The 23,329-nt window shown below is 50.6% G+C and overlaps 7 protein-coding genes across 7 annotated transcripts; 5 read left to right on the top strand and 2 right to left on the bottom strand.

Moving 5' to 3' along the window:
• Positions 1-414: 414 nt before the first annotated feature.
• HO173_003934 (uncharacterized protein) lies at positions 415-2,171 on the top strand (the record flags this gene model as incomplete). Its single annotated transcript, XM_037305858.1, has 3 exons — positions 415-629; positions 689-1,847; positions 1,908-2,171. The coding sequence occupies 3 exons, from the start codon at positions 415-417 to the stop codon at positions 2,169-2,171; spliced, it is 1,638 nt and encodes a 545-aa protein (XP_037167051.1).
• Positions 2,172-3,028: 857 nt separating this feature from the next.
• Positions 3,029-3,406, top strand: HO173_003933 (uncharacterized protein; the record flags this gene model as incomplete). The annotated part of the gene is made up of 1 exon (XM_037305857.1): positions 3,029-3,406. One exon carries the CDS (start codon positions 3,029-3,031, stop codon positions 3,404-3,406), a length of 378 nt encoding a protein of 125 aa, XP_037167050.1.
• A 1,923-nt stretch (positions 3,407-5,329) lies between these two features.
• On the bottom strand, positions 5,330-8,033 carry HO173_003932 (uncharacterized protein; the record flags this gene model as incomplete). Its single annotated transcript, XM_037305856.1, has 5 exons — positions 5,330-5,773; positions 5,827-7,571; positions 7,623-7,740; positions 7,790-7,954; positions 8,010-8,033. 5 exons carry the CDS (start codon positions 8,031-8,033, stop codon positions 5,330-5,332), a joined length of 2,496 nt encoding a protein of 831 aa, XP_037167049.1.
• A 1,039-nt stretch (positions 8,034-9,072) lies between these two features.
• On the top strand, positions 9,073-9,615 carry HO173_003931 (uncharacterized protein; the record flags this gene model as incomplete). Its single annotated transcript, XM_037305855.1, has 2 exons — positions 9,073-9,468; positions 9,520-9,615. The coding sequence occupies 2 exons, from the start codon at positions 9,073-9,075 to the stop codon at positions 9,613-9,615; spliced, it is 492 nt and encodes a 163-aa protein (XP_037167048.1).
• Positions 9,616-10,771: 1,156 nt separating this feature from the next.
• Positions 10,772-12,616, top strand: HO173_003930 (uncharacterized protein; the record flags this gene model as incomplete). The annotated part of the gene is made up of 2 exons (XM_037305854.1): positions 10,772-11,316; positions 12,565-12,616. 2 exons carry the CDS (start codon positions 10,772-10,774, stop codon positions 12,614-12,616), a joined length of 597 nt encoding a protein of 198 aa, XP_037167047.1.
• Positions 12,617-13,570: 954 nt separating this feature from the next.
• HO173_003929 (uncharacterized protein) lies at positions 13,571-15,260 on the bottom strand (the record flags this gene model as incomplete). Its single annotated transcript, XM_037305853.1, has 4 exons — positions 13,571-14,672; positions 14,729-14,808; positions 14,865-15,056; positions 15,150-15,260. 4 exons carry the CDS (start codon positions 15,258-15,260, stop codon positions 13,571-13,573), a joined length of 1,485 nt encoding a protein of 494 aa, XP_037167046.1.
• Positions 15,261-20,058: 4,798 nt separating this feature from the next.
• On the top strand, positions 20,059-21,321 carry HO173_003928 (uncharacterized protein; the record flags this gene model as incomplete). Its single annotated transcript, XM_037305852.1, has 1 exon — positions 20,059-21,321. The coding sequence occupies one exon, from the start codon at positions 20,059-20,061 to the stop codon at positions 21,319-21,321; it is 1,263 nt and encodes a 420-aa protein (XP_037167045.1).
• Between the last annotated feature and the right edge of the window lie 2,008 nt (positions 21,322-23,329).

The following is a 23,329-nucleotide window of genomic DNA, read 5'->3' as shown; positions in this document are numbered from 1 at the left end:
CATACTAAAGTTGAAGGAATGTGAGTGGTAGGTGGAGCTGTTTTTGGCGCGGTTCGGTTCCGCCACGGGCGGATGAAGGTCCGAGGGCCCCACCCAAGGAAAAACCAAAAACAAAACAAGGCGGGCGGAGGAAATACGAGTAGGTACTTCGTCTGCGGGGTATAGTACTCTGTTGCTGAGTTTCTGCCAACGGGACTGCCAACTCTTCGCTCTACAACTCTACAACTAATAAAAACGTTTTACCGGCACTGAGTACTTACAGCTGTCTCTGTCATCGATTCTTCTCTTTGCCTTGTCTTCTCTACTTCCCTTCCACAATCATTTCCCTCAACGTCTCCTTCTACCTTCTCCCAGCAGTTCCCCAGCACACAACGCCCCAGGCAATCTCCTTCCTATTGCTGTCTACACGGCACCATGACTGAGCCTACAAGTACTCCCAAGCCTGGCAATGTCTCGAAAGACAGCAAAGATGCACAAGTCTCCATACAAGACGAGAAGAATCCCAAGCGATGGTTCATCGGTTCAATCGATCAAGGAACAACGAGCACGCGCTTCCTCATCTTTGACAGCACGGGAAGTCCAATAGCTTCTCATCAAATGGAGTTCAAACAGATGTACCCACACTCAGGGTCGGTACAACCACACCAACGTCACTACCAGCGCAGTGACAGCATTGACCGCTACGCAGATGGATCGAGCATGATCCTGTCGAGATCGTCGAGTCCGTCAACACTTGCATCGAAGAAGCTACGAAAGACTTCACGGCAAAGGGCCACTCGATCTCGGACATCAAAGCTATCGGCCTCTCCACCCAACGAGAAACGACAGTGCTTTGGGACAAGGAGACAGGAGATACAGTTTATAACGCTATCGCATGGCCAGACACAAGAACCCAAGCTATCGTTCGGGAACTCAAGCAACGTCACGGCGCTGATAAGCTTCAAGACATTTGTGGACTACCTCTCTCAACCTATCCATCATCACTCAAGTTCACGTGGATGTTCCGCAATGTGGAAACAGTACGCAAGGTATATCAAGCAGGCCGACTGGTGTTTGGCACCATCGATTCATGGTTGCTGTACAACTTAAATGGGAAGGAGAAGAATGTCCATGTCACTGATGTGACCAATGCGTCAAGAACGATGTTTGTAAATCTACACACTTTGGAATACGACCAGACTGTGTTGGACTTCTTTGATATTAATCCCAAGAAAATGAAGCTACCGAAGATAGTACCGTCGTCCGACGCCAATGCTTTTGGCTCCATAGCCTCCGGATCACTGAAAGGAATTAAGATCACTGGCTGTCTTGGCGATCAGTCTGCCGCTCTTGTCGGCCAGCTTGGATTTTCTCCTGGCAAGGCAAAGAACACGTACGGCACCGGCTGTTTTCTGCTTTACAATGTCGGTGAGAAGCCGGTTATGTCTACTCATGGTTTGCTGGCAACCGTGGCCTACCATTTTGGTAGGGAAAGGAAACCAGTGTATGCTCTGGAGGGCAGCATTGCCGTCGCTGGAAGCGCAGTCCAATTCCTCCGCAACAATTTTAATTTTATCGAAGCGTCCCATCACATTAATGATCTAGCGGCAACCGTCAAGGATAATGGAGGCTGTGTGTTCGTCACTGCTTTCAGTGGGCTCTTTGCACCATATTGGATTGATGATGCCAAGGGGACCATATTCGGCATCACCCAGCATACCGAGAAAGGCCACATTGCCCGGGCGACGATGGAAGCTACCTGCTTCCAGACCAAGGCCATCCTTGATGCAATGGAAAAAGACAGCGGCCACAAATTAAGCGAACTGAAAGTGGATGGCGGTATGAGCAATTCCGATCTTTGTATGCAGGTTCGTAGCTTCCTGCTGTTTCCACCCTGACATACTGGCGTCGCGGCTCAACCACTACAGACACAGGCAGATCTCATAGGTATACCCGTTGACCGGCCCGCTATGCGCGAGACGACATCACTCGGTGCTGCCATTGCAGCTGGCTTCGCTGTAGACGTCTGGAAGGAATTCGAAGAGCTGAAAGAGATCAACAGTGAGGACCACACGATATTCAAGCCGCAGATGTCCAAAGAGGCAAGTAAAAAGATGTTTGAGAGGTGGGAACGAGCCGTCGAGATGTCCAGAGGATGGCTCGAGTCCGAACATAGCACTCGAAGCAATTGACCGACTGTAGCTGCTCCCAGATCCCCTGTTTCAGTAGACATCTTTAGCATTTGTGTGTATATTATTGGATATATAGTACCCCCTTTGCAATGCTTCACTGTTGCTCTTGACGCGAGCATTTCCAATGTTGTCGCGTTATCCAGCCCGCAGAGTCGTTGATACTTGCTCTCCGATGACGAATGTGGCCATTGACTGGAGATGGCGTCGCCGTGCTCCATGCCCGTCAAGGACTCATGACCTCGGGTGAGGCATCGGAAGTCTGCTCGGGCCTCTGAAATGACGATGTCCAGCCCACTTCCCGGGCGAAAGATGGGAGAGAATACCGACAGCCCGAACAAGTACCGGGTTCAACTCCACTTACTGTGCTCGTGTCCAATTGCCACGTCAATTCCCCCGGAATGGCACCACGGTAAAGGATCATGCACGAATGCTGATCACAATGTGGAGACGTAAGGTTCTGTGTGACTGACTATCTGGCGAATCAGACCAACCCTGGCGCGCAAGCCGAGCCTGTCAACTCCCACGACCACTCGCTCGGGCTCTGAAGATGGAGAAGTTGGAAGCCGCGGTCTCCAGTGACAGCATGCTAACATCGTTAGAGTGCCCCCACGACCGGCATGTGTACGTGGAAACACCGCACGTGTAGCACCGTATATAACCGATCTTCGTGGGGTTTCCCACGTTCCAGAAGCACGGGATTATGCATGTTGCCGTTCGAGGCAGTCACTTGATCTCTGAAAGACTGGGTTCGAGCCTTTATGCCCTAAGGAAGGCAGAGAGCCCGTCATCGTGCACGGAAGATCTGGAAAGGAGAACGAAGTTGGCGGAAAGATCTGTAACAGGAGGGTTCTCACCCCATGCCCAGCGCTCCCATACAGAGCCCCGGCACGTCATCCGCAATCTTCAACTCGCCGGAGGCATTGACCGACCCACGGGAGCACCCGGTGGCAGGTGTCACTTTCCCTGATTCCTTCCAAGTCTCTCAGAATCGAACACCTTCCCTCCTCACTCACTCCCCACGCAGAACCTACTCCACTCCTCTCATCCAACAGCCTCCGACCATCGTTGCACGATGTGTAGCATCACCTGGACCACAGGATGCGTTGTTGTGGGGACCAGGATTGTACCTGTCGTCGCGTGCCCCGGTCAGCTATCCGGCTCGTCCCAAGCGCAGTTCAGTTGGATCAAACATGGCCAATGCCCTGACCTCGGGCCATTCTTGCGGAAAATTATAATGTCTCTCGGGCCCTATAGAAGTGACTGAGAGGCCGCTACCCGGTACTACTTAGAGCCGGTTCCTGCCTACTACCTGACCCCAATTGACGACCTGGCCTTTCGACTTGAAGATATCCTCCGAAGCTCGAAAAGCTTGAAAGAATGTATGCACCCTTTCGGAGCGATTTCCACCTTTCAGTACCTTGGCTTGAATGATCAGACGCGTTGCAGAGCAAACAGTAAACAATGCTACATGAAGGCCCCTCAGACCTATCTTGGAATTCGACACTGGTCTTCAAAGAGAAATGCTGAAATCCGAAATGGTGTAGGTGTGATTATACGCAAGTCAATTATCGATGTGGGCATGTGAGATACATCGTGAAGGCATGGTGTACTAGGTACCAAGCAAGGCGAGTCAACCCCATGTCCTGCAGCTATTGGCTATCCGCTGACGTTGCTGGGTCTAGTCATGTGAGGTGTCCTCCGAACGTTGTGGCGATGTAAATGTCCATCTCCTGCCAAATTCTCCTTGCAGATGCTAATGCGTCATGGTAGAGAGACGAAGCCTGAAAACTGTGGTCCGTTATCCTTCACTACGAAGTTCCCACCCGAACCCTGTTTTGCTGGTTTTTCTTCATCGTGCATTTGGTCTGCAAGCACTTTCTACATCATGCGTGTCCTCGATGTGCCTAGCCATGTCATATCTGGTCCTTTGGTCGGTCCTCTGGTCTTGGGTTTGTTGGATGCTTTATGGTGTTAAGAATCCCAGGACTAAAAAGCTGTATTCTAGGAGACTGCAAGGCAGCAGCGGCAACAGCTTCGAAGAAATAAATGCCGGGACCACACGGGCTACTGAGTCTTATCGATTGTCCTAAGCCGGACGTAAAAGAGTCTCGTCAACGGTTTACTCTACAGTCTTGGAATCCATACTTCTCGAGACAGGCCCATCGCCCACCAATCAAGATCCGGAAACTCAGCGCTTCCAGCATTAAATAGAGACCTAGTGATCTTCGTTTCTTTATGAATAGCACTTCACTCATTAGCGATACTCTAGGACTTATACTACCGGCGAGAGTGGCACTGAGATCCCCACATCAAGGCTACCCTACATGGGTGGCCAAGGGCCGCTGATACTACCAGAGCATCTCGCCCTCAAATGGACCCAATGATCATAAGTCGTCGACTCCAACTTCGTCCGGGCTTCCAACGCCATATCGGCAACAAAGTCTGAGCGAGGAAACCAGGAGTCGCTAAAACAACTATCCTTCCTCAAAGCAGCTCGACCAACGGCACAGATGGCAGGTACAAGATCCTTCGAACCACAGCCAAGCCATTTCCAGCAGAGGACTGGCCAAGGACGGGGTCCCAGACGGACACAGTCAACCAGTGACGGCAATCGTTGTGGACTTTCTCGGGAGAAATTTAGGCTCGGTGGCTGGCACGAAGCCATGAGTACCGTATTAAAGGAAAAGACTCGATAGAAGGAGGTTTATGTGTCAGAGAGGGAGAGAGAGAGAGAGGAGAACTCTATGTGTGTGTGCACTGCTCTTGAGGGAAAGACCCGTCAAATAAGAAGCTGTCGCTCCGCCCATTCGACGCAGCTGAGCTGCCTTTGAGTCCGAATGGGTGTTATGTTACCGGGTTCAACGTGAAATGGGGCTGAGCTTATGACGCATGACCACCATGCGGAGGTTCGTGGCTGTGGTGGGTTGGGCACATCGGGACATGGCTTTGAGAGAGAGAGAGAGGTGTGCAGTGGAGTGTGGGCTTATGTACACCAATCTGCAACGCCATAGAGCGCTATGCTACCTATGCAAGTCACGGTGATGGGATTGCAAAATGACGCCTAGAGGGCTGCCTCGCCGGCTGTTTCCTAGTACATATGCTTGGTAATACTCCGCTGCGCTCGGCAATGAGGAAAGAGAGGTGGAGTAGACAACTGCTTATAACTTCGCACCACCACTCCCACCCCCCCGTCCGTTATCCGGCCCCGGGTCCATATCCCTAGCGGTAGACGCCGACGTACTTTCGCCACCCATACCAGGCGGCAGCACAATCTCGGGCAACTTCAATGGAGATTGCGCTAGCGTAGTCATCTTATCCAGCTTCTCGCCCTTCAGCACCCTGTTTACCTCTTCCAAACTCAAAGTCTCGTGCTCCATCAGTGCCTTCGCCACTATGTCCAATTCCTTCCTCTTTCCCGTCAGCAGAGCGGTCGCGCGAGATTTGCCCTCTTCCACGAAACGGGTGACCTCTTGCTCGATCTTGAGTTTGGTCTCGGATGAGAGGTTTTCGTAGCTGCTTCCAAAGTCCATATTACCAAGGATGTCGGACATGCCGAGCCTGGTCACCATCAGGTAGGCTATCCGTGTTGCTGCTGTGAGGTCCTGCGTGCTGTTAGCATTTGCCTTTGCACGCGAGAAGAGGAAGGGGTCTGTACCGCTGAGCAACCGCTTGTGACATTATCGTCTCCGTAGATTAGCTGCTCAGCGACCTTTCCGCCCATGGCCGTATCGATTTCGGCAAAGTATTCCGTCCTGACCTTTGAGACTTTGTCCATATCGTCCATGAAGTGCGTTGTGCCTAGACTTTGGCCCCGAGGCATGATGGTGACTTTGTAGAGTGGTGCCGCTCCTTTGGTGAACAAGCAGACTAGCGCATGCCCAGCCTCGTGATAAGCGGTAATTATTTTGTCCTTCTCTTGGATGACGGCGCTCCGCCGCTCAGCTCCCATCAGGATCTTGTCTTTGGCCCAGTCGAAGTCCAACATGCCGACGTTTGTAGATTTGTTGCGGGCTGCCCGGACAGCGGCTTGGTTGACGAGGTTCTCGAGCTCTGCGCCAGAGAAGCCGGAGGTGCCTCGTGCGATGATTGACTCGTCAACTTCGGTAGCTACTTGAACATTCTTCATGTGGTGCTTGAGGATTTCCATACGGCCACGGACGTCAGGCAGAGGGACAATAATATTGCGGTCAAATCGTCCGGGGCGAGTGAGAGCTTTGTCGAGCAATTGCGGGAAGTTCGTCGCGGCGAGTATGATGACACCAGTATCTTGTGAGAAGCCATCGAGTTCGGTGAGGAGCTGGTTGAGGGATTGTTTGGCATATGATGGATCTCTTTCATTGCGTTTGCCCCCCACAGCATCCAACTCATCAATGAAAATGATTGCTGGGGCCTTGGCTCGAGCATTGGCGAACAATTCACGAATACGCTTGGCACCAACACCGACATAGATTTCGTCAAACTCGGCACCAGACATGAAGAAGAAGGGCACTCCAGCTTCTCCAGCCACGGCACGAGCTAGTAGTGTCTTTCCAGTACCGGGCGGCCCAACAAGTAAGACACCTTTGGGCAGCTTTCCACCAAGTGTCGAAAATTTCTCAGGGTTCTTCAAAAATTCAACAAGTTCCTCAAGGTCTTCCTTGGCCTCGTCACATCCGTGAACATCGGAGAAGCGGACAGTCTGTTGCTGGGGCAGAGCTTCATTGACAGCGCCACCTCCAACTTTCCTCAGGACCCCAGAAGTATCGATAGCCAGCTGAAGGACAACCGCGCAAACGTAGCCAATTAGGACGAAGTAGAAGGTGAACTTGACCCATTTGAAGATAACTGAGCCTATCGATTCATCGACGACCACGTACAACGGACTAGCTTTGTTACCGGTGCCAGAGCTGACCACCTTGGGGCCAGCAACATCTCCGCCTCTTGATCGTGCTGCAACAGCCTGGCCAATAGCCTGCAGCTGTTCGTTGGACGCGTGGTTGCGCCCATGTGTTGGTGTTCCGCCTCCTAAAGCCGAAGTCCCCTCTGTCCGGGCAAGCATTTCGAGTGCTCGGTGGTACGTAGCGTCGCAGGCAGTGTTGGATGCATACCGTCCAGTCTGGTATCGCTCCACCAGAATTGCGGGCATATCAGCACGTAGTAGTGCTGCATAGAAAGCATTCTGGGCTGTTGGGCTTGTAGGGTTGTTGTTGGCCGTGTGTTCCATATGCGCAAGTAAATTTTGGGAAGAGCTCCCGGCAAATAGAGTCCGTCGTTGAGAGACACTAGGCAAGCTAGATTTTATTGGTCTGTAACCGCGTATGAATTGAAAGGGTGGTAACGTTGAGTAGGGCCGCGTATTCCGTGACATGGAGTGCGTTCCCACGAAGAATGGATTTGCACATTGAAGGATCTTAGAGGAAGCTGTATGGGTGAGCGGAGGTGTAAGTCAAGAGGCCAGGCGGTGTGACGTACGGATGGTTCCCATGGTCAATAGCTGACGGCCGGGCATGATGCTTCTGGGGCACAGAGGTCTGAGAGTGGCCATGGGCGCTATTGCTAAGCAGTCTGGCAGCTCCGGCGCTGGACGGATCTGCCAAAGTCAGTATCATACCAAAAATGCGCCAGTATCTGGGACTGACATTGCTCTCCGCCTTGGACGACTCGGTCGATATCGACCGCTGTCCTGCAACACTCCGAAACGTGGACGCAACCGCCTGTGGCGGGTGTTGCCGTAGATGTCTCCAAGGGACTTTCAAAGAAGATTTCACAGATGGCCATAGCTCTGAAGTTATAGAAGCCATGTTCTACCCAAGGCATTTGTTAGAGAAACCCATCAAGACACCGGTGGCGTCTACATACCGCTACTGGGTGCTGGAACGCCATGATGGTGGTGTGGTGTTGATGAGCTAGAAATGAAAGATTCGTATCAATGAAATCGAATTAATAAAGGAGCGTTCATCATGGCCGACGGTGGCAAGACATGGTTGACCCCGGCGATGATGTTGTCGAGAAACTTCTTTGCGGATTTGCCCGTCCCATTATGGTTAGTGCCCTCGGTCGATCTTTAATCCGGAATTCGCTCTTTTGCCTCGCAACTTGCACAACTTCCCCAATCATGCGCTCTCACTTTCTGCAGAATACTGAACACTATCCAGTTTCTATGCGCTGGGTAACTCGGTGCCATACACTATGAAATCGGAAAGATTCCGGAACCTGAAAGGAGATTTTTGAATAGCCCACGATGCTATTACGAGACCCTACGTCTGCATCCCGGCAATAATGGATGACGGCTGTAGAACGTGATGAACTTTCTGATGAAGGAGGATATGAATCAACTTAGCCCAAATATCCTATCTTGACAACTGATAGTAAGAATCTTATGTTCATTAGGCTGTTGTCCAGAACAGCAGGCGTTGTGATTCATCACGATTCAGCGCCTGATCGAAGGTGAGATTTCATGTCTTCCTTGCCCTTGTTGTAGAAGTGTTACGTGCGTATGGTAGTGGTGGTAGAGTTATAACTATGGAGTAATGCCAAGCCAGAGCGATCTTTCCTTATATCTCTTGGTGCAATGCCTGCGGCTTCCGTACTTCTACTTTTCTTTCTGTTCTTGCCATCTCGTCTCACAATCCGAATTCAGCAAAACCAAGTCACAGCAACAGACACATTCCTGGCCAAACTTATACTACTGAAGTACGTATAAAGTAAGCTGGACAGCTACCCTATCCAAGCAGGGCTGCCCATCCTGACCCAGGCACAGAATCCAGGCACATAATCCAAGCAAAACATACGAGTCGAAATACGTCGCGACAAATAGACCCAACTCCGATAGCCTCTGTCTTTCAAGATGCTTAAACTCAAACATTATCTTTGGGACCTCTTTCTCTGCATCTTCCTCTTCCTCTGTCTGGTGATTATCGCGATGGTCTACTTCTTCTTGGGCCACTATAGCAGCCCCGGCGCTCCTGAACTACCTGCTTTTGCCAACGCTTCAAAAACCCTGTGTCCGACGGTTATGGAGATCTGCGCAGAGCGATCCGGAGGCGAAATCTACGGCTCGACTGCAGCGATGCAGACTTCCTGCTCCCAACAACTTAGCGACGGAGTTGGGGACAGGCCAAAACTTGCGGATGAGGACAAGGCCTTCTGGAGCTTAGTGGAGCATCCTTGGCTGCTCTTGACCCAGTTTATCGGCACCGCTCTGCTCACTCATCTGATTTCCGACATCGTTAGGGGGCGGCGTGCCCTGAAGGTGGGGAGAAATGGAGGATGGGAGTTGACTAAAGTGACGCAAGAGCAGGTGGAGAGACGTCAAATGGTAACCTTTGGGCGCAGAGTTCCTTCCAAAATGAGAGGCTGACAGATTCAGGAGGTGGACACATTGGTCCAGGATACAAAAGAGGCGCTCAAAGAGCTTGCTGCTGCCGTCGACAAACCTCATGGGAAGAGGGGTGATGAGAGCTGAATAGCGTTGCGATTCGCCGGTTGACGGTTGCTATACTTGCGGGTCTGAAGATTGTATACCTACGGCGATGATGGTGGTCGAAGGTTTTACCGGCTGAGGGGAGCAGTAATAGTTGTGGTATGGGCAATGGGAGGATCATTAGCTATTACGTGCATGGCTGCTGCTTTTGCTATCCACAGCATTTGTATCTTTGTGTCGCTTTCTTATGCGTGCAACCAGCCAATATTCACACTTTCGCTGGCCACAGGGATGATTCGAGCTTTGATGAGCACGTATGTTTTCGCTCTGATCACCATCACCTAGCTTACAGCTCCAACATTGTAGGGCTTCTGAAACAAGTATAGAACTATCTAAGGTCTCATGGCAGGCACCGAGTCTCGAGTGAGAGCAATCTCAACAGCCGCTGTCCTGAATCTTGCCATGGAAGACTTTCAACACTCTGCTGCCAACCCTCAAGTAATAACTCCACCCTGCCGACTCCTCTCTCTTCCACCGGAGATCCGAGAGCTTATTTGGACTTTCACCGTCGTAGCACCAACCAAGCAGCCCGTCAAACTCAAGAAATACCCTCTTCCTCGCGGCTTCTATCAACGAATTCCGTCAACACTCGCCCTCGCCTCCGCCTGCAGACAAACCTACCTTGAGGTCAGCCCCATCTACTACGCACAAAACACCTTCACCTTATCTACCTCCCACACTCGTATCATCGACCAATCCAGACTTCGAAAATTCATCACAGCCATCGGACCCGCCAACACGGATTGTATCACCTCACTTCGTGTGGTTATCTCAAAGCGCACCCCGCGCGTTAACTTCACTTGCCACGTCCCAGGGTTTGTCTATCTTCGAGGAAACAATCCCGTTGTTCTAGAACTCAGCGGTAGCCAATTGCAATCATTCTGCCGTTGCGTACCTCGTCGGATCATCAATTTCGTGCTTATTGCTGCTAGTCTTTGAGTCAAGTTGACCTCATCTGGACGCGCTGATTCTATCTCCGATAAGAACAGGAGGTGCACCTTTGCCACTCGGTTGCTGTCTTAGTGGACACCTCTAGGGATTTACACATTTGCTGGTCCTCGCTCCTTTAACTACCTCAACACTCATAAGCTTCTTCGACGATCGGAACAAATCTTCGCAAAGCATTCATTCATCAGCCATGCCAAGGATTAAGAAGTCCGCTTTGACTGCCCAGAAGCCATTTCCAGTTCTCAGCTTGCCTCCAGAAATTCGCAACCACATCGGGAGATATGCTGTTGTCAAGGACGAAAATGTCACTGTCCGGCCACATGGACGCCAGAAATCCATCCAGGGTCTAGTACCGAGCTGCTTGCGATCTGGCAAAGAACTCCAGCGGCATCGGGAAGACGATGAGCGAAGGACCAATTCGACGCCACTTGCACTCGCTTTCACCTCCCGGCAGCTCTATCTAGAGGTGACTCCAATCTACTACGGCGAGATTAGCTTCTACTTCCAAAATTTATGGTCTTTCACTTCAGCGGAATCAACGCTCGAAAATTTCACAGCAGCTATTGGGCCTCGAAATGCTAGCAACATCACTGCCGCCTATTTCGACACGCTCTCTTGCCCCTTGAATCAATACCTTTCTGTGCTTACCGGTCTCAAGCAGCTCACAGTCTACCCGCCTCCCTGTGCTTTTGTTTCTACACCCTACATCACATTATGGCGCTCTCAGATGAGCAGGTACGCTCAGAGTCACGCATCAGTCGTCATCAAGCATCTTGAAAACATGGAGGGTGCAAGATTGAGCTTCCTATGAAAGACACCGAGAGATTCTGAAGGGATGACGTGGAGAGTAGCGTTAGCAATGCCAGCTCCAAGAGCTACAGTATTAGCATCCTTCAAAATAGCTCGTTCTCCCAAGGTATGCCAACCTATCTAGATCTTCAACTTCGAAGCCTCTAGCATCTCACCCGAACCATCGTCACCGCATCTTCGGCCCCGGCCCCCAAGCACCATCTTTCACATCCGGCGTCAGTCCAGCAAGCCTCGGGCTTCAGCAGACTCACACAACCGTCGTCGAAGAGCCGTTGCACTTTTTATATATCGGCAGGACCTACATAGACCGAACATCACGCCTGTTTTCATGCCTTTTATGACCTGGAAGTGTTGACCAACAACTGTTCTTCCCCCTTCGCATCCCCATCTACAGCCTTATCCACTCCACTCCACTCCACTCACTCCTTCAGATCCCAAACCCCACACCAAACAACCAACCAACCAAACAACCCACCCCAGTCTCCCCATCCGCAACCCCCCCCCCCCCCACAACTACCTCCAACCATCCCTCCCTATCCCTCCAATCCTCCCTCCCTCCAATCCTCCCTCCCTCCAATCCTCCCTCCCTCCAATCCTCCCTCCCTCCCTCCACCTCGCGCCAAACCACCACTCGCCCCCCCCACCACCCCGTCAGCAAACCCAAACGCAATAATCAAATCTACCACAGGTACAGTACAGTAGGTAGCTCCCACCCCACCTCACCTCACCTCACCTCACCCCATCGGCCCGATATATTGAACCCTTCCCCTCCACGAGGCCAGCCCCGCTCAGATCCCCAACCCTGTGGCTCAGATATGCCTCGCCTCGCCTCGCCTCGCCTTTCCAAGCCGCCCGCCCGGTCCGTCCTTGAACCCATTCGTTGCACGTTTTTTCTTTCTTTTCTTTTTTTTTTCTTTCTTTCTTTCTTTCTTTTCTTTTCTTTTCTTTTTCTTTTTATTTCTTTTTTTTCTTTTTATTTCTTTTTTTTTCTTTTCTTTCCTTTTTCTTTTCTTTTCTTTTCTTTTCTTTTCTTTTTCTTTTCTTTTCTTTTCTTTTCTTTTCTTTTCTTTCCTTTCTTTCTTTTCTTTCTTTTTCTTTTCTTTCTTTCTTTCCTCCCTTTTTTCCATCAGTACATAACTACATAAATACGTACATACATCAGTAAACAGACAGACAAACAAAAGGCCTGTGCGTCAAAAACGTGGGCCCCACCCACATACCATAGGGTACGAGTAAGGGGGCTAGCCGGGTACGAGGGGGTAGCCGGGAGTGGGAAAGATGCACGCACACGCCGAGTTTTGGTTTTTTCTTCGTCTCGAGATTACGGTTCGACTAGATAGATTTAGCTGCAGGGACGGGTCAAGGCGTTCGCTCGCACATGCTTTTTTTGGCGGACGGATTGGACGGTACTGATGCTGGGTGCGTGCGGAGGTCGAGTGACAGCCTGGGGGGTCGAATGGTGTAGGTAGGTACTCTTGAGCTAGGGTAGGGTAGGGTAGGTGCGCTTTCATTCGTCTTTGCGCGCAGGTGTCTTGTCATATCAATGTAGGAAAACGTGGTGCTGGCGATGGTGGATTAGAAGTGTATGGAACAGTAGTAATTCATTGTTTGGTATCATGCTTTCGCTAAAGCTATATGCAAGCCAGCAGGGAGCCTACCTGCTAAACATATGTATCTAGACTACTGATTGGCCATCGAGAGGCAGACAGGTTTGCTAAACAAATGAACATCAGGTCAGCCCGGGGCCCGACTTTCGATGATACCCAACGGCTTTTTCCCCCTTGCTGGTAACGCCCAGCGCCCGTGAATGCTGTAATCGCGGTCGATGAGATTGAGTAGATAAATAGCAGATGTGACGCCAAGATAATGCCCGTGACTAGGAGGTTCGTTCTAAGTAAAAGTAAAGGAAAAATGTGTAGACCAAAAACCGATGTGGGATATCTTGCGAACTTTTATTGAGCAGAGGTCAAGGCAGTGTCGTATCGGCCGGCTGTCGTTAGATCGTAAGTTCGGAAATGTAAGAAGAAGAAGAAGAAGTAGTATTCGAAGCCTTGCTGAGAATGGAATAGGTATGGCTCGCTACGCACAATGCGGCGGGATTGGCATCGTTCGAGTCATAGGCTGGTGGTATGAGCGTGACAAGAGGGAGGAGTGGTCGATGAGATCAAATTTCACGCAATCATGAAGGCCAGTCGTTGCCCTGCATTCGTTGACTTGGCATGAGCGTCCAGTAATCTTCTGGCTTGACCTCTTCTTTCCACCAGTCCATCCCGTCATTGTATTGGTACAGGCCGTTAATGTGGGGTGAAAAGTATTGGTTGCCGATAGGGTAATTGTCTGGAGGGAGGAATTGAGGTGCTTGATAAGGCACCTCTTGTATGGGCGCTGTGTACTGGGGCATCGATTGAGTCGGTGCTGGTGTTGGTGGCATGTCACTCTGATAGTGCTGAGCGACGCTTTGAGCTTGTGTACCATTGTATGCATGGTTTTGAGAAGCTTCTCGAGACATGCCAGTGTATGCGTCTTGCTGAGACACGTTCTGTTGAAGGGCCCCGTATTGGTGCAGCTGGGACTGCCCGAGTTTCAACTGTTCTAAGTTCTGAACGGTTTCTTGATGGTCCGGATACGACATTGGCTCAGGTATGCTAACTTGCTGAAACTGCTGATAGGACTGCGATGCGAACAGCGAATGGGACTGAGTACTGGCAGAGCTCGGAGATGAATGCGTTAGACTAGTGGGACTGTCCTGCAGCGACTGTGGACTCCAAATGCCCATGTTGCTGTTATTTCCCAGCTGATACTGGGGAGGCACACCAGCGCTTGCGGGCGCTTGGGGTAAGCCGTCAGGCATTGTGTCCGCTCTGACGGGTGAGTACTCGGAAGAATGCATTGGTCCGGTGGGATAGGGGTCGGTCAAGGATCTTTGCGGGGTGGAAGAGCAGGAGCGCTCAAGCTTGATCTCATGGATGATTGGGGCTTCCGAGCGTGGGATTGGCCTTTGTAGCCGGAGAGGACTTGGGCGTTGGACCGTTTCTCCCGGCAGACGCCAAAGACTTCTGTTGTAGTGGCTCGGTGCCCCAACCGATTGATTCCTTTGATCGAGGTCCGCCGGCTCTTGATAAGGAAGCTGAGAATCTTCCTTGCCTTCCTCAGTATCTTCTTCGAGCTCTTCTTCTTCTGAGGCGTCCTCATCCGAATATTCAGCATCCTGATCCTCATGGATGGGTTCTGCGGGATGTTCTTTTCGGATGTGTTTTGTCATGGTGGTTTTTCGGCAGAAACTACGTTGGTTGTTAGCAAGAACGGTATGGTAACCCCGGTTTCGGGTCATGCTTACGCTTTCTTGCAGCGCTGGTTTCTGCAAATATAGGGCTTGTCATTGGTATGTATACGGCGATGTCTGGCCAGACTCGAAGACTGCGCGTAGGTGTAAGCCTTTTGCAGATTCCCGTCAACCAATTGATCGAACATACGTCTGAGAAACACTTTCCACAACCCGTGAATGGGCACTTATGGGGCTTATCACCAGTATGGGTACGGCGGTGGACGGTCAAGGCGCTGCGCTGAATGAATGTCTTGCTGCAAGGTTTGTAGTCGCAAGCGTAGGGGCGTTCATTGGTATGTATTCGGTAATGGCGTTGGAGATCGGATTTGCGATTGAAACTCTGTGAAATGCGATTGCGATCAGCCTCTGATTGTGGGTTGGGAGGTCGACGAGCACTCCCGAGGTGTAACTTTCGGGGCGCAGGATTGCTTACTTTGGGGCAACCTTCATGCCATTCGCACTGAAATGGGCGAGCGGCCATGTCCGCAGCAGAGGCTCCACCTTTGACCGTGGGGCTCTGCTTGGTGGTTGCCTTGTCCACCATGTTGGCGGATAGCAACAGGAATGTTGGGCGAGGTCAAGTAGGAGTAGGGTATGGTGGACAGGGATTGAAAATGATGATGATGATGCACTAGGCTTGGCAGAAGAATGCGGGGAGACGGCAGGTTTCGTAGTTAATTAGTGAAAGAATTGAATGTTTGAAGATGGCGAATGTTTGGTTTGGGTCTTTTAGATGTTCCTAAGAAGGGAAGGGGAGTTGAAGATATGCCAATCGATCTTAAGAAGGGTAAACGGGAGACGGCCGATTGCTGGTTATGTATACGGTAGGATTGGAAGGGGGGGAGGAAGGAAGAATTGTAGTTCACTCAAAGCTCTGTCTTTTTTTCCCGGGGACGGGGGACCGTTTCTTCTAGGGGTGTCCGGCGTCAAACGATTCGCTGTTTGCCTCTAGCCACAAGTCAGATGTTTAGGTTGAACTTGACTGAGCAGAACTTGACATGGCTTGGGTCCAAGTTTCTTTCTTAGCCCTGCGGCTTGAACCTTGTACATTATGTACGTCCAGAAGCGCACGCGACAGAAAAGGTAAAGGGTTACCTGTTAAGCAGTGAAGTGGTACTTGCTCTGCATGTAGTCCCCTGTGTAGTCTCTGTAGTCCCTGTACTTCCTGTAACTTCCTTTTACGAAGCTCGTGTTTGACAGCTCTCAGGCGCGACTGAGCATACTTTGACGGCTTCCGGGAAGCTTCTTCCCGTCACTGCCGTGAATAATGACTGGGAAAAAGGAGATGGAGCTTTGCTGATGGAAGTTGGAAAACCCTCGAGGAAGATTCCTTGGTAATGCCGCGTGCAAAAGTGTCAAGATTGTCTTCAAAACGCTCGCTCCTTACAGGCCGGTACCAGCGAGACTGCGGTTGCTTGCAGTGCGTGATAGATTTGATGCCCTCGTACCGGATAAGTACAGTATGGAGTGACTTCAGCACCTCTGCCCTGCTCGTTGATACGCTCGTCCAACCTTCGAACCGGAGGATTGCCGACCCGAACCATAGGCCCAGCAAAGAATCCTGCGAACCTGATCGGACAATAGGGTTGAGAAAAGGCTACTTGAAGGTTGTGGGACAAGCGAGCCGTGGACATGGACGTTTGGGCAGGCCGATTGAACACTAATACTACTATGCAGTCTTTTGATACTGTTGCAAGAGAAGTGTTTATGATTGATGATTGGGAGGTCTGGAAACTAAATTCCAGTCGAAAACTGGTAACCCTTGGGTACTGAATGCTGCACCCATTGAGACGGCCGATTCTTCACAAACACATCATTCTCTACCAAGTACGCTTGTATCCAACCCATTCCTCCTCAACCCTGTGTTTTGACACTCACGCTCTCCCTCAACGTAGGGTTTCTTTCATCGGGCATAATTGGACTTGGCTTGCTCGCGTATCGTTCTCTCAGTCAGAAGGATAGCAAATCTAGAGCAGAATGTGGCTACCCTTCAGGACAAACGACGCTTCACCTTTTCCCGCGGCCATTTACATCCATGGTACTTTTTTCGGTCGACAATCATGGTGGAGAATGAGAGTATGTAGTGCGTCATGCGCGAGACTCAAGATCCATTCGAATCGGACCATTTGCAGTCACGGCCGCTTCAGCAAGTTTGACGTGAACAGTGAGTGAGTAGGTTTGACATGACGAACATCCGAAGAACCATAAGGTTTTTTTGGACAAAGCTTCAACAAGCGAGATGGTGCTACTGGCCGTGATCGGGGTTTGATTCGACCTCGCTTTCAGAAAGAAGCCTGCCCAACAGAAGCAAGTCCGATGCGGCTATAATTGAACGATTTACTGGGCCAATGGTCATGGCTTCAGAACCCAGGATCGTGCCTACATGGAATATGCGTAAGCTATATCTTCAGATCCTCAATCACGCGAGATCATTGGCGCGATGCAATCTGTCTTATCAAGAACATAACTCGGTTGCCAGCATGAGCCTAAAGGAGCCACGAAAGCTCCAACAGGTCGGTCAGATTAATGTCCTTAGCTTCAGACTGGCAGGTCCGTGACCGCTTAATTGCTTTTACTTTTGCTTTGGCGGTTCGTCGCATCTAGTCTTTTGCGAAAGTGTGTTCTGTCTGTTGCTATTTGGAGAAATAATCCAAACAGCATTGGCGGTCAGTCAATTGTTTATGTCTCGTATCCTGTGGAGCAGGATGAGCAAGGACTGATGGCAGGTAAAAGTGGACTTTTGGGAAGCCTCGTGGAGTTGATGTGACGTATCATGGGTCGATTGCGAAGGCTAGAATCGGTAAAATATGCCAGTAGCGAAGCAGCTGCCTCAACAGGAGTACTCAGAGCATTGTATTAGGTAAGTTGGGATAATCGAAGGCGTATGCAGTGGTGATCACTGATTACACAGCCAGATTGGCGTTTGCTGCAAGGGTGGAGCTAGTGTAGAAGTGTGCCACTACATATCAGGGTTTGGGGAGTCTGGATGGCCATTAGTTTCCAGCTTCAGGCGTCGGGCTTCCTGGCATAGGACTGGCTGTAGTAAAAGCCGAAACAGACAGGCTGCATATGAAGTGAGAGCGAATGACAGTGACAGGATGTCAGAACGGAGGGTTACAGTAGTCGAGAGCGAGGGACTGTTACTACGGTAGGCTTATAGCTCTAGACCAGTTTTAATTTGGATCATCTGGCGGGTCCTGTAGCTAAAAGAGTGACGCGAAGCCAGCAAAGCCATGGATAGCCATGGCGTTCTGCACCATTTTCCACATTGGGGACGATTGGCGTCAGAATTGGCGTCAAGATCGGGTTATTTTGGCATTGGCTCGGCTGAGGAGAGATGCATTTCTGCTAGTTGTCCTAGTTCTCCCTTAGTGTCATCTGGGGCGGATAGACTAACCACTCTCTTTTGAAGAGTGCCAATAGAGATCTCACACCAGGCCGCTAAGAGTAAGAGTGTGTAAGGTACATGTACTTAATCGGAGGGGGAAGGAATTTTCAAGTTCAAATAGACGACTGGTCTCCAGGTTTGAGGAAATAAATTCATCATCTTCATGTGGTCAGTGCACTTTGGAGAAAAGCATCCACCAACAGAACCGGCAATGAGGAATGGCATTTGATAGGTCGACGCTTACCCCATATTCAATAATCCTGGCTATTTACCCCAGGTTTCGGTACTTTGAGCTTAGTAGGCTGCAGGCACCCGAGGTCACATAGGTTGCATACATAATTACCATCAAATTAAACCTGCTCTTAGCCTATCTTCCTCATCCCGTACCACTCTTTTCTCCACATCCCCGTGTCGTACCGTCTGACTCGCGTACAGGGGCAATTGCATCCTGCTTGCATCATAAATCCGTAGATACGCAACCTCCGTGCTCTGCATAAACCCTTGGTCCCCTTAGCCCTAACCACTCCCCCCCATTATTATTAGGATTCAACTTTCCAGCCTTCCATCTGGACCCACCCGATCGTCAAAATGCTGCAGCTGGTAACCAGTGAGCATCACGTTCTGCAGTGCTCGAACCCTGCCTTGCTTTACACATGCGAACTGCCAAACACTCGTTTCCTGGTATGGACGGAGATGCCACCGGTTCTGTAACGTCGCAAGGAACATTCTCGCAACGGTCGACATACCTATAGCCCTAGCCGTTAGCCAAACGTGATGCACAAACGCGTAGTCGCCCTCGATGAGCCCCTGTGGCGGCGTGTCTACTCCTGGGAGAAGACCTGCAGGTCCGGTCGCATCGGGCTCAAAGCAAGCTCACCAGATCCGATGGTATCTGCCAGACCCAATTCTTGGAATCTCTCCAAGCCGTATGGTATCCCCCGGACCCACAGACGCAGACGCGACGGAAGTACGGAAGTGTGCTTTAGCTTGTCTCCACAAGGCAGTCTCTACGTAAGAAAAGGCATTGGTCAATGGGGCCTCAGCTTTGATCATCATGTACTCGGTAACTACCTATGATACTTTCGCTGCATGTACCCTTCCAATGTTCGAGCTGCAGTGGGAGCGGCCCTTTTCAGAGTCCCTCGTGCGTGAATACGAGATGCTCTGCAGAGTGACTGGTCCATGTAGCATGCAGGCGCTCAGGCTGAATTCACTTCCATGTCACAGGTACATGAAGCCACAGGTCTTGGCTATCTGACATACGTTGGAATCGCTGCCGGACTGCCGCGAGAGCATGGTACCAGCAATTGTTGAAACAGATAACATGAAGATTGTTATACTTAGACACCTTGGCAACCAAGATTGAGGAGGTGGACGAAGCCATGACAATGGAGCGCGAGAGAGACACTTCTCTAGCTGCATGACCGCCGTTGAAAAGTGAATCGTTTTACATCGTACAAGCGGAACCTTCCGAATCGAAAGAGAAAGATCAGCCACATACAACTAATGCACACGGGCTATTCTATCAAAAATCGCATAAGCTATTCTATGCGAATCGCGAAGTCTGGACGATGACCAGGTTACCGTCGTCATGAAGAAACGGCTCAATCTCTTGCCTCACTCCTCAGACGCTATTCCCACGTCCGGGCCTACCGTATCGGGTGTAGGCCGGAGGGTTTCCGCGATCGGGTTGGGTCTCAACCTCCTGCCGGCTAAATATCGGACTGTCACCTAAAGAGGTAAAGGGTGGGGTGGTATTAGGTAGAGACGTCTGAGAACTGAGGCAATCAATCTCCGTCTAACAGGCTCGACGGGTAAACATCGGTAGGTCAGTCCATCAAATTCTCGACGCGATGAGCCTCGAAGACTTTAGGAGGACATTGGGTTAAACGGGACTCGACCTCGGCAGTCTTCTCCACTCCTCGTCGCCGCTTGTCAAGGCAAGCAAAGAAGCATGCCACCGACACCGTGTGCCCTTTGTAACGCCAACCGAGCGCTCATCATCCGGCCTAAGAACCATCAAAAGCTCTGCAAAGCCTGCTTTATAACCCTCTTCGAGACCGAGATCCATAATACCATCACCACAAACTCCCTCTTCTCTTCCGGCGAACGAGTTGCTATTGGCGCCTCCGGAGGCAAAGACTCTACCGTGCTAGCATCCGTCCTCAAAACTCTCAACGAACGCTACCACTACGGCCTAAACCTGCTGCTACTTTCAATAGACGAGGGTATAAAAGGCTACCGAGATGATAGCCTCGAGACTGTCAAGAGGAATGCTGTGCAGTATGACATGCCTTTGGAAATAGTTGGCTACGATGAGCTCTACGGTTGGACAATGGATCAAGTGGTCTCGCAAATCGGCAAGAAGGGCAATTGTACCTACTGCGGCGTCTTCCGGCGGCAAGCACTCGACCGTGGAGCTGCACGTCTCGGCATCAACCACGTCGTCACAGGTCACAATGCCGACGATATCGCTGAAACCGTCATGATGAACCTGCTGCGAGGTGACCTGCCACGGCTAGCCAGAGCTACAAGCATTGTGACAGCGAGTGCAGCGAGCGATATTAAGAGAAGCAAGCCGCTTAAGTATGCATACGAGAAAGAAATCGTGTTGTACGCACATCACAAGGGGTTGGATTACTTCACTACGGAGTGTATCTATAGCCCGGAGGCGTTCCGGGGGAGCGCGAGGACGCTGATCAAGAGTCTGGAGAGGGTGAGGCCGAGTGCTATCTTGGATGTTGTGAGAAGTGGGGAAGATATGGCGAGGTTAGTGCCGGAGGAGGTGAGTGGAGGCCGCAAAGGCGGTAAAGACGTACTCGTCGTAGAAGGAGAAGCCGAAGGAGGTGGCGGTTGTGGAAATGCTAATGGGAGGGCGAGCGGCGGCGAGATGGCTGATATGGAAAAGCAACTCCTCCAGAACGAAGGAGCTCAGGACAAGGAGACCGAAGTGACAGGCAAAGGACAGAAGCACGACCGGAACTGCGAAGGCTCCAATCGAATGGCCAGAAAGTTACCCAAGCAGCAAATGGGCAAGTGTGCTCGGTGCGGATACTTGTCCAGTCAAAACATCTGCAAAGCGTGCATGCTTCTCGAAGGCCTCAACAGAAACAGACCCAAGACGCAGATTCAAGTCAGCGTTGAAGAGGAAGATAATAGCCCTACGCTGACGCGGCGGATGGAGGGCTTGACCGTCATTCCTGGCCAGCAGACTTGAAAGACGAGCCTAGCGTCAGTTGTTACAGTCTTCTGCCTAAGGCCTCTGCCTTTAGTTGAAATTCAAGGTTTGGTCGGCATGTGACGCAAGCTGATGTATGCGTTCCTGAGCGCCGTGTCCGATCGAGACGAGATGACCTTCCAGTTCCAGCAGGGAACGAGTAGGCCTAAGGAAGAGGCATGCAAGCCCATACCTCGAGGTCATCACGACACCATCGAACAGCAAGCCGCTACTTGGAGTTTTCGATGTTGGCGAGCATGCCTACAGAACCACCCACACCTCAACATGAAACAACTCGAGCTATTCTCGTAGCAAGCCAGTGTCATCAAAAACATCTGCAACTAGGCCAAAATGGTTTACTTCCAATCCCACTCTTCACCTCAACAACTGGACTAGTGTTCCTTGGACCACCTCGAACGCACTTTGTTCGAGCATCATGGCATATAGTTTTTGACAACCACACTCGGCATCTTTTGCTCACATGCTCAGCAAATATAATATTCTACTCGCTGCTTCACCCTTCGAGGAAGACCGGGTGGATATCTGAGAAACTCTGAAAGATGATGAGTTGAAAACATAAGCGAGCCAATGCCTTTGGGCGGCGGCATATGAAAAACGTCGACGAAGTCGAAAACCACTTAGACGATTGAGAGTGGTCGGCTTCTTGGTTGCAAGGTGCAGAGCAGACACATTGATAGGAGATCATCCAAGATAATGCATCTCGTCACAATCCCTCATCTCAAAATCCTCTCTACGTTGGCAGCAATAACCCTCTCAAGAATCCACCTATCGCGTGACCAAACGAAACCGACCCAGACCCAATCCTTCTCCTCGCCCCTGTCTTGCGCATAGAGACGACCGTATCCATCCCGTCATCCCAAGCACGGAAACACCCAACGGGCTACCTGCAAAGCGACGACTGATCGCATCATCATCATCACAACACAGCGAAGACTAAACCCTCGTAGAGACACCGTACCACCCAGCACCCCCGCCCTGCCCTAAACCCCCTTCGCTACGCCTGGGAATGCCTACGCGCCCTGCTCCTTGAATTCGAAGCGCCGATGATTTCGACCTGACCTTTCAACACCCGAAGCACGAGCGTGCGACCCCAGTCCGGCTCAGTTGTTCAAGGCTCCTACATACATACCTAACTACTTACCTACCTACCTACCTACCCCCTCGACGGGACCGGAAGGGCGTTGGGGAATAAGTGGGTACGTGGTTGCGTCTTGGATGCATGGGGCTCGGAGTGGTTGATGTGGTTGCGATGCCAACTTCAGCCACGCGGTAGATTATACGATGGGGATAGATGGTGGTGGGTGGTTTTGGTTTGGTGCTGGGGGAGGAAGATGTCGGGTTTGTGAGAGAGGGAGTGGGATCTTGGTGGAATTAGCACAGGATGGGATGGAATGGGATGGGTGGCGGATGCGTTGTATGTATGTATGTATGTATATGTGTAAATGTATTTATGATACGCGAGCGAGCGAACGAACGAGTCTGCGTCCTGGGTCTGCTATCTATCGATCTACATACATATATATATACAGCCTACCAGCCTAGCTAACGGCGACGTGCGATCGAGGTCCGGAGACGTGATGACTCGATCGAGCGGGTGCTGGTGGGAATGGGTTCATGTTTGTCTATATGTCTATCTGTCTGTCTATCTCTCTCTCTCTCTCTCTCTCTCTCTCTCTATCTATCTATCTATCTATCTATCTACCTATCTATCTATTTATCTATCTATCTATCTATCTATCTATCTATCTATCTATCTATCTATCTATCTATTTATCTATCTATCTATCTATCTATCTATCTATCTATTTATCTATCTATCTATCTATCCTATCTATCTATCTATCTATCCTATCTATCTATCTATCTATCTATCTATCTATCTATCTATCTATCTATCTATCTATCTATCTATCTATCTATCTATCTATCTATCTACCTACCTACCTATCCATATATAGAGTATCGAATCGAATCGAGATATCATCCC

The sequence above is a fragment of the Letharia columbiana genome, assembly GCF_014066305.1.
Source record: "Letharia columbiana isolate WasteWater2 chromosome Unknown Sc0000010_s0, whole genome shotgun sequence".
NCBI classification, from domain to species: Eukaryota; Fungi; Ascomycota; class Lecanoromycetes; order Lecanorales; family Parmeliaceae; genus Letharia; species Letharia columbiana.
The sequence above is the reverse complement of the archived record's forward strand: the minus strand, read 5'-3'. Positions and strand labels throughout refer to the sequence as shown.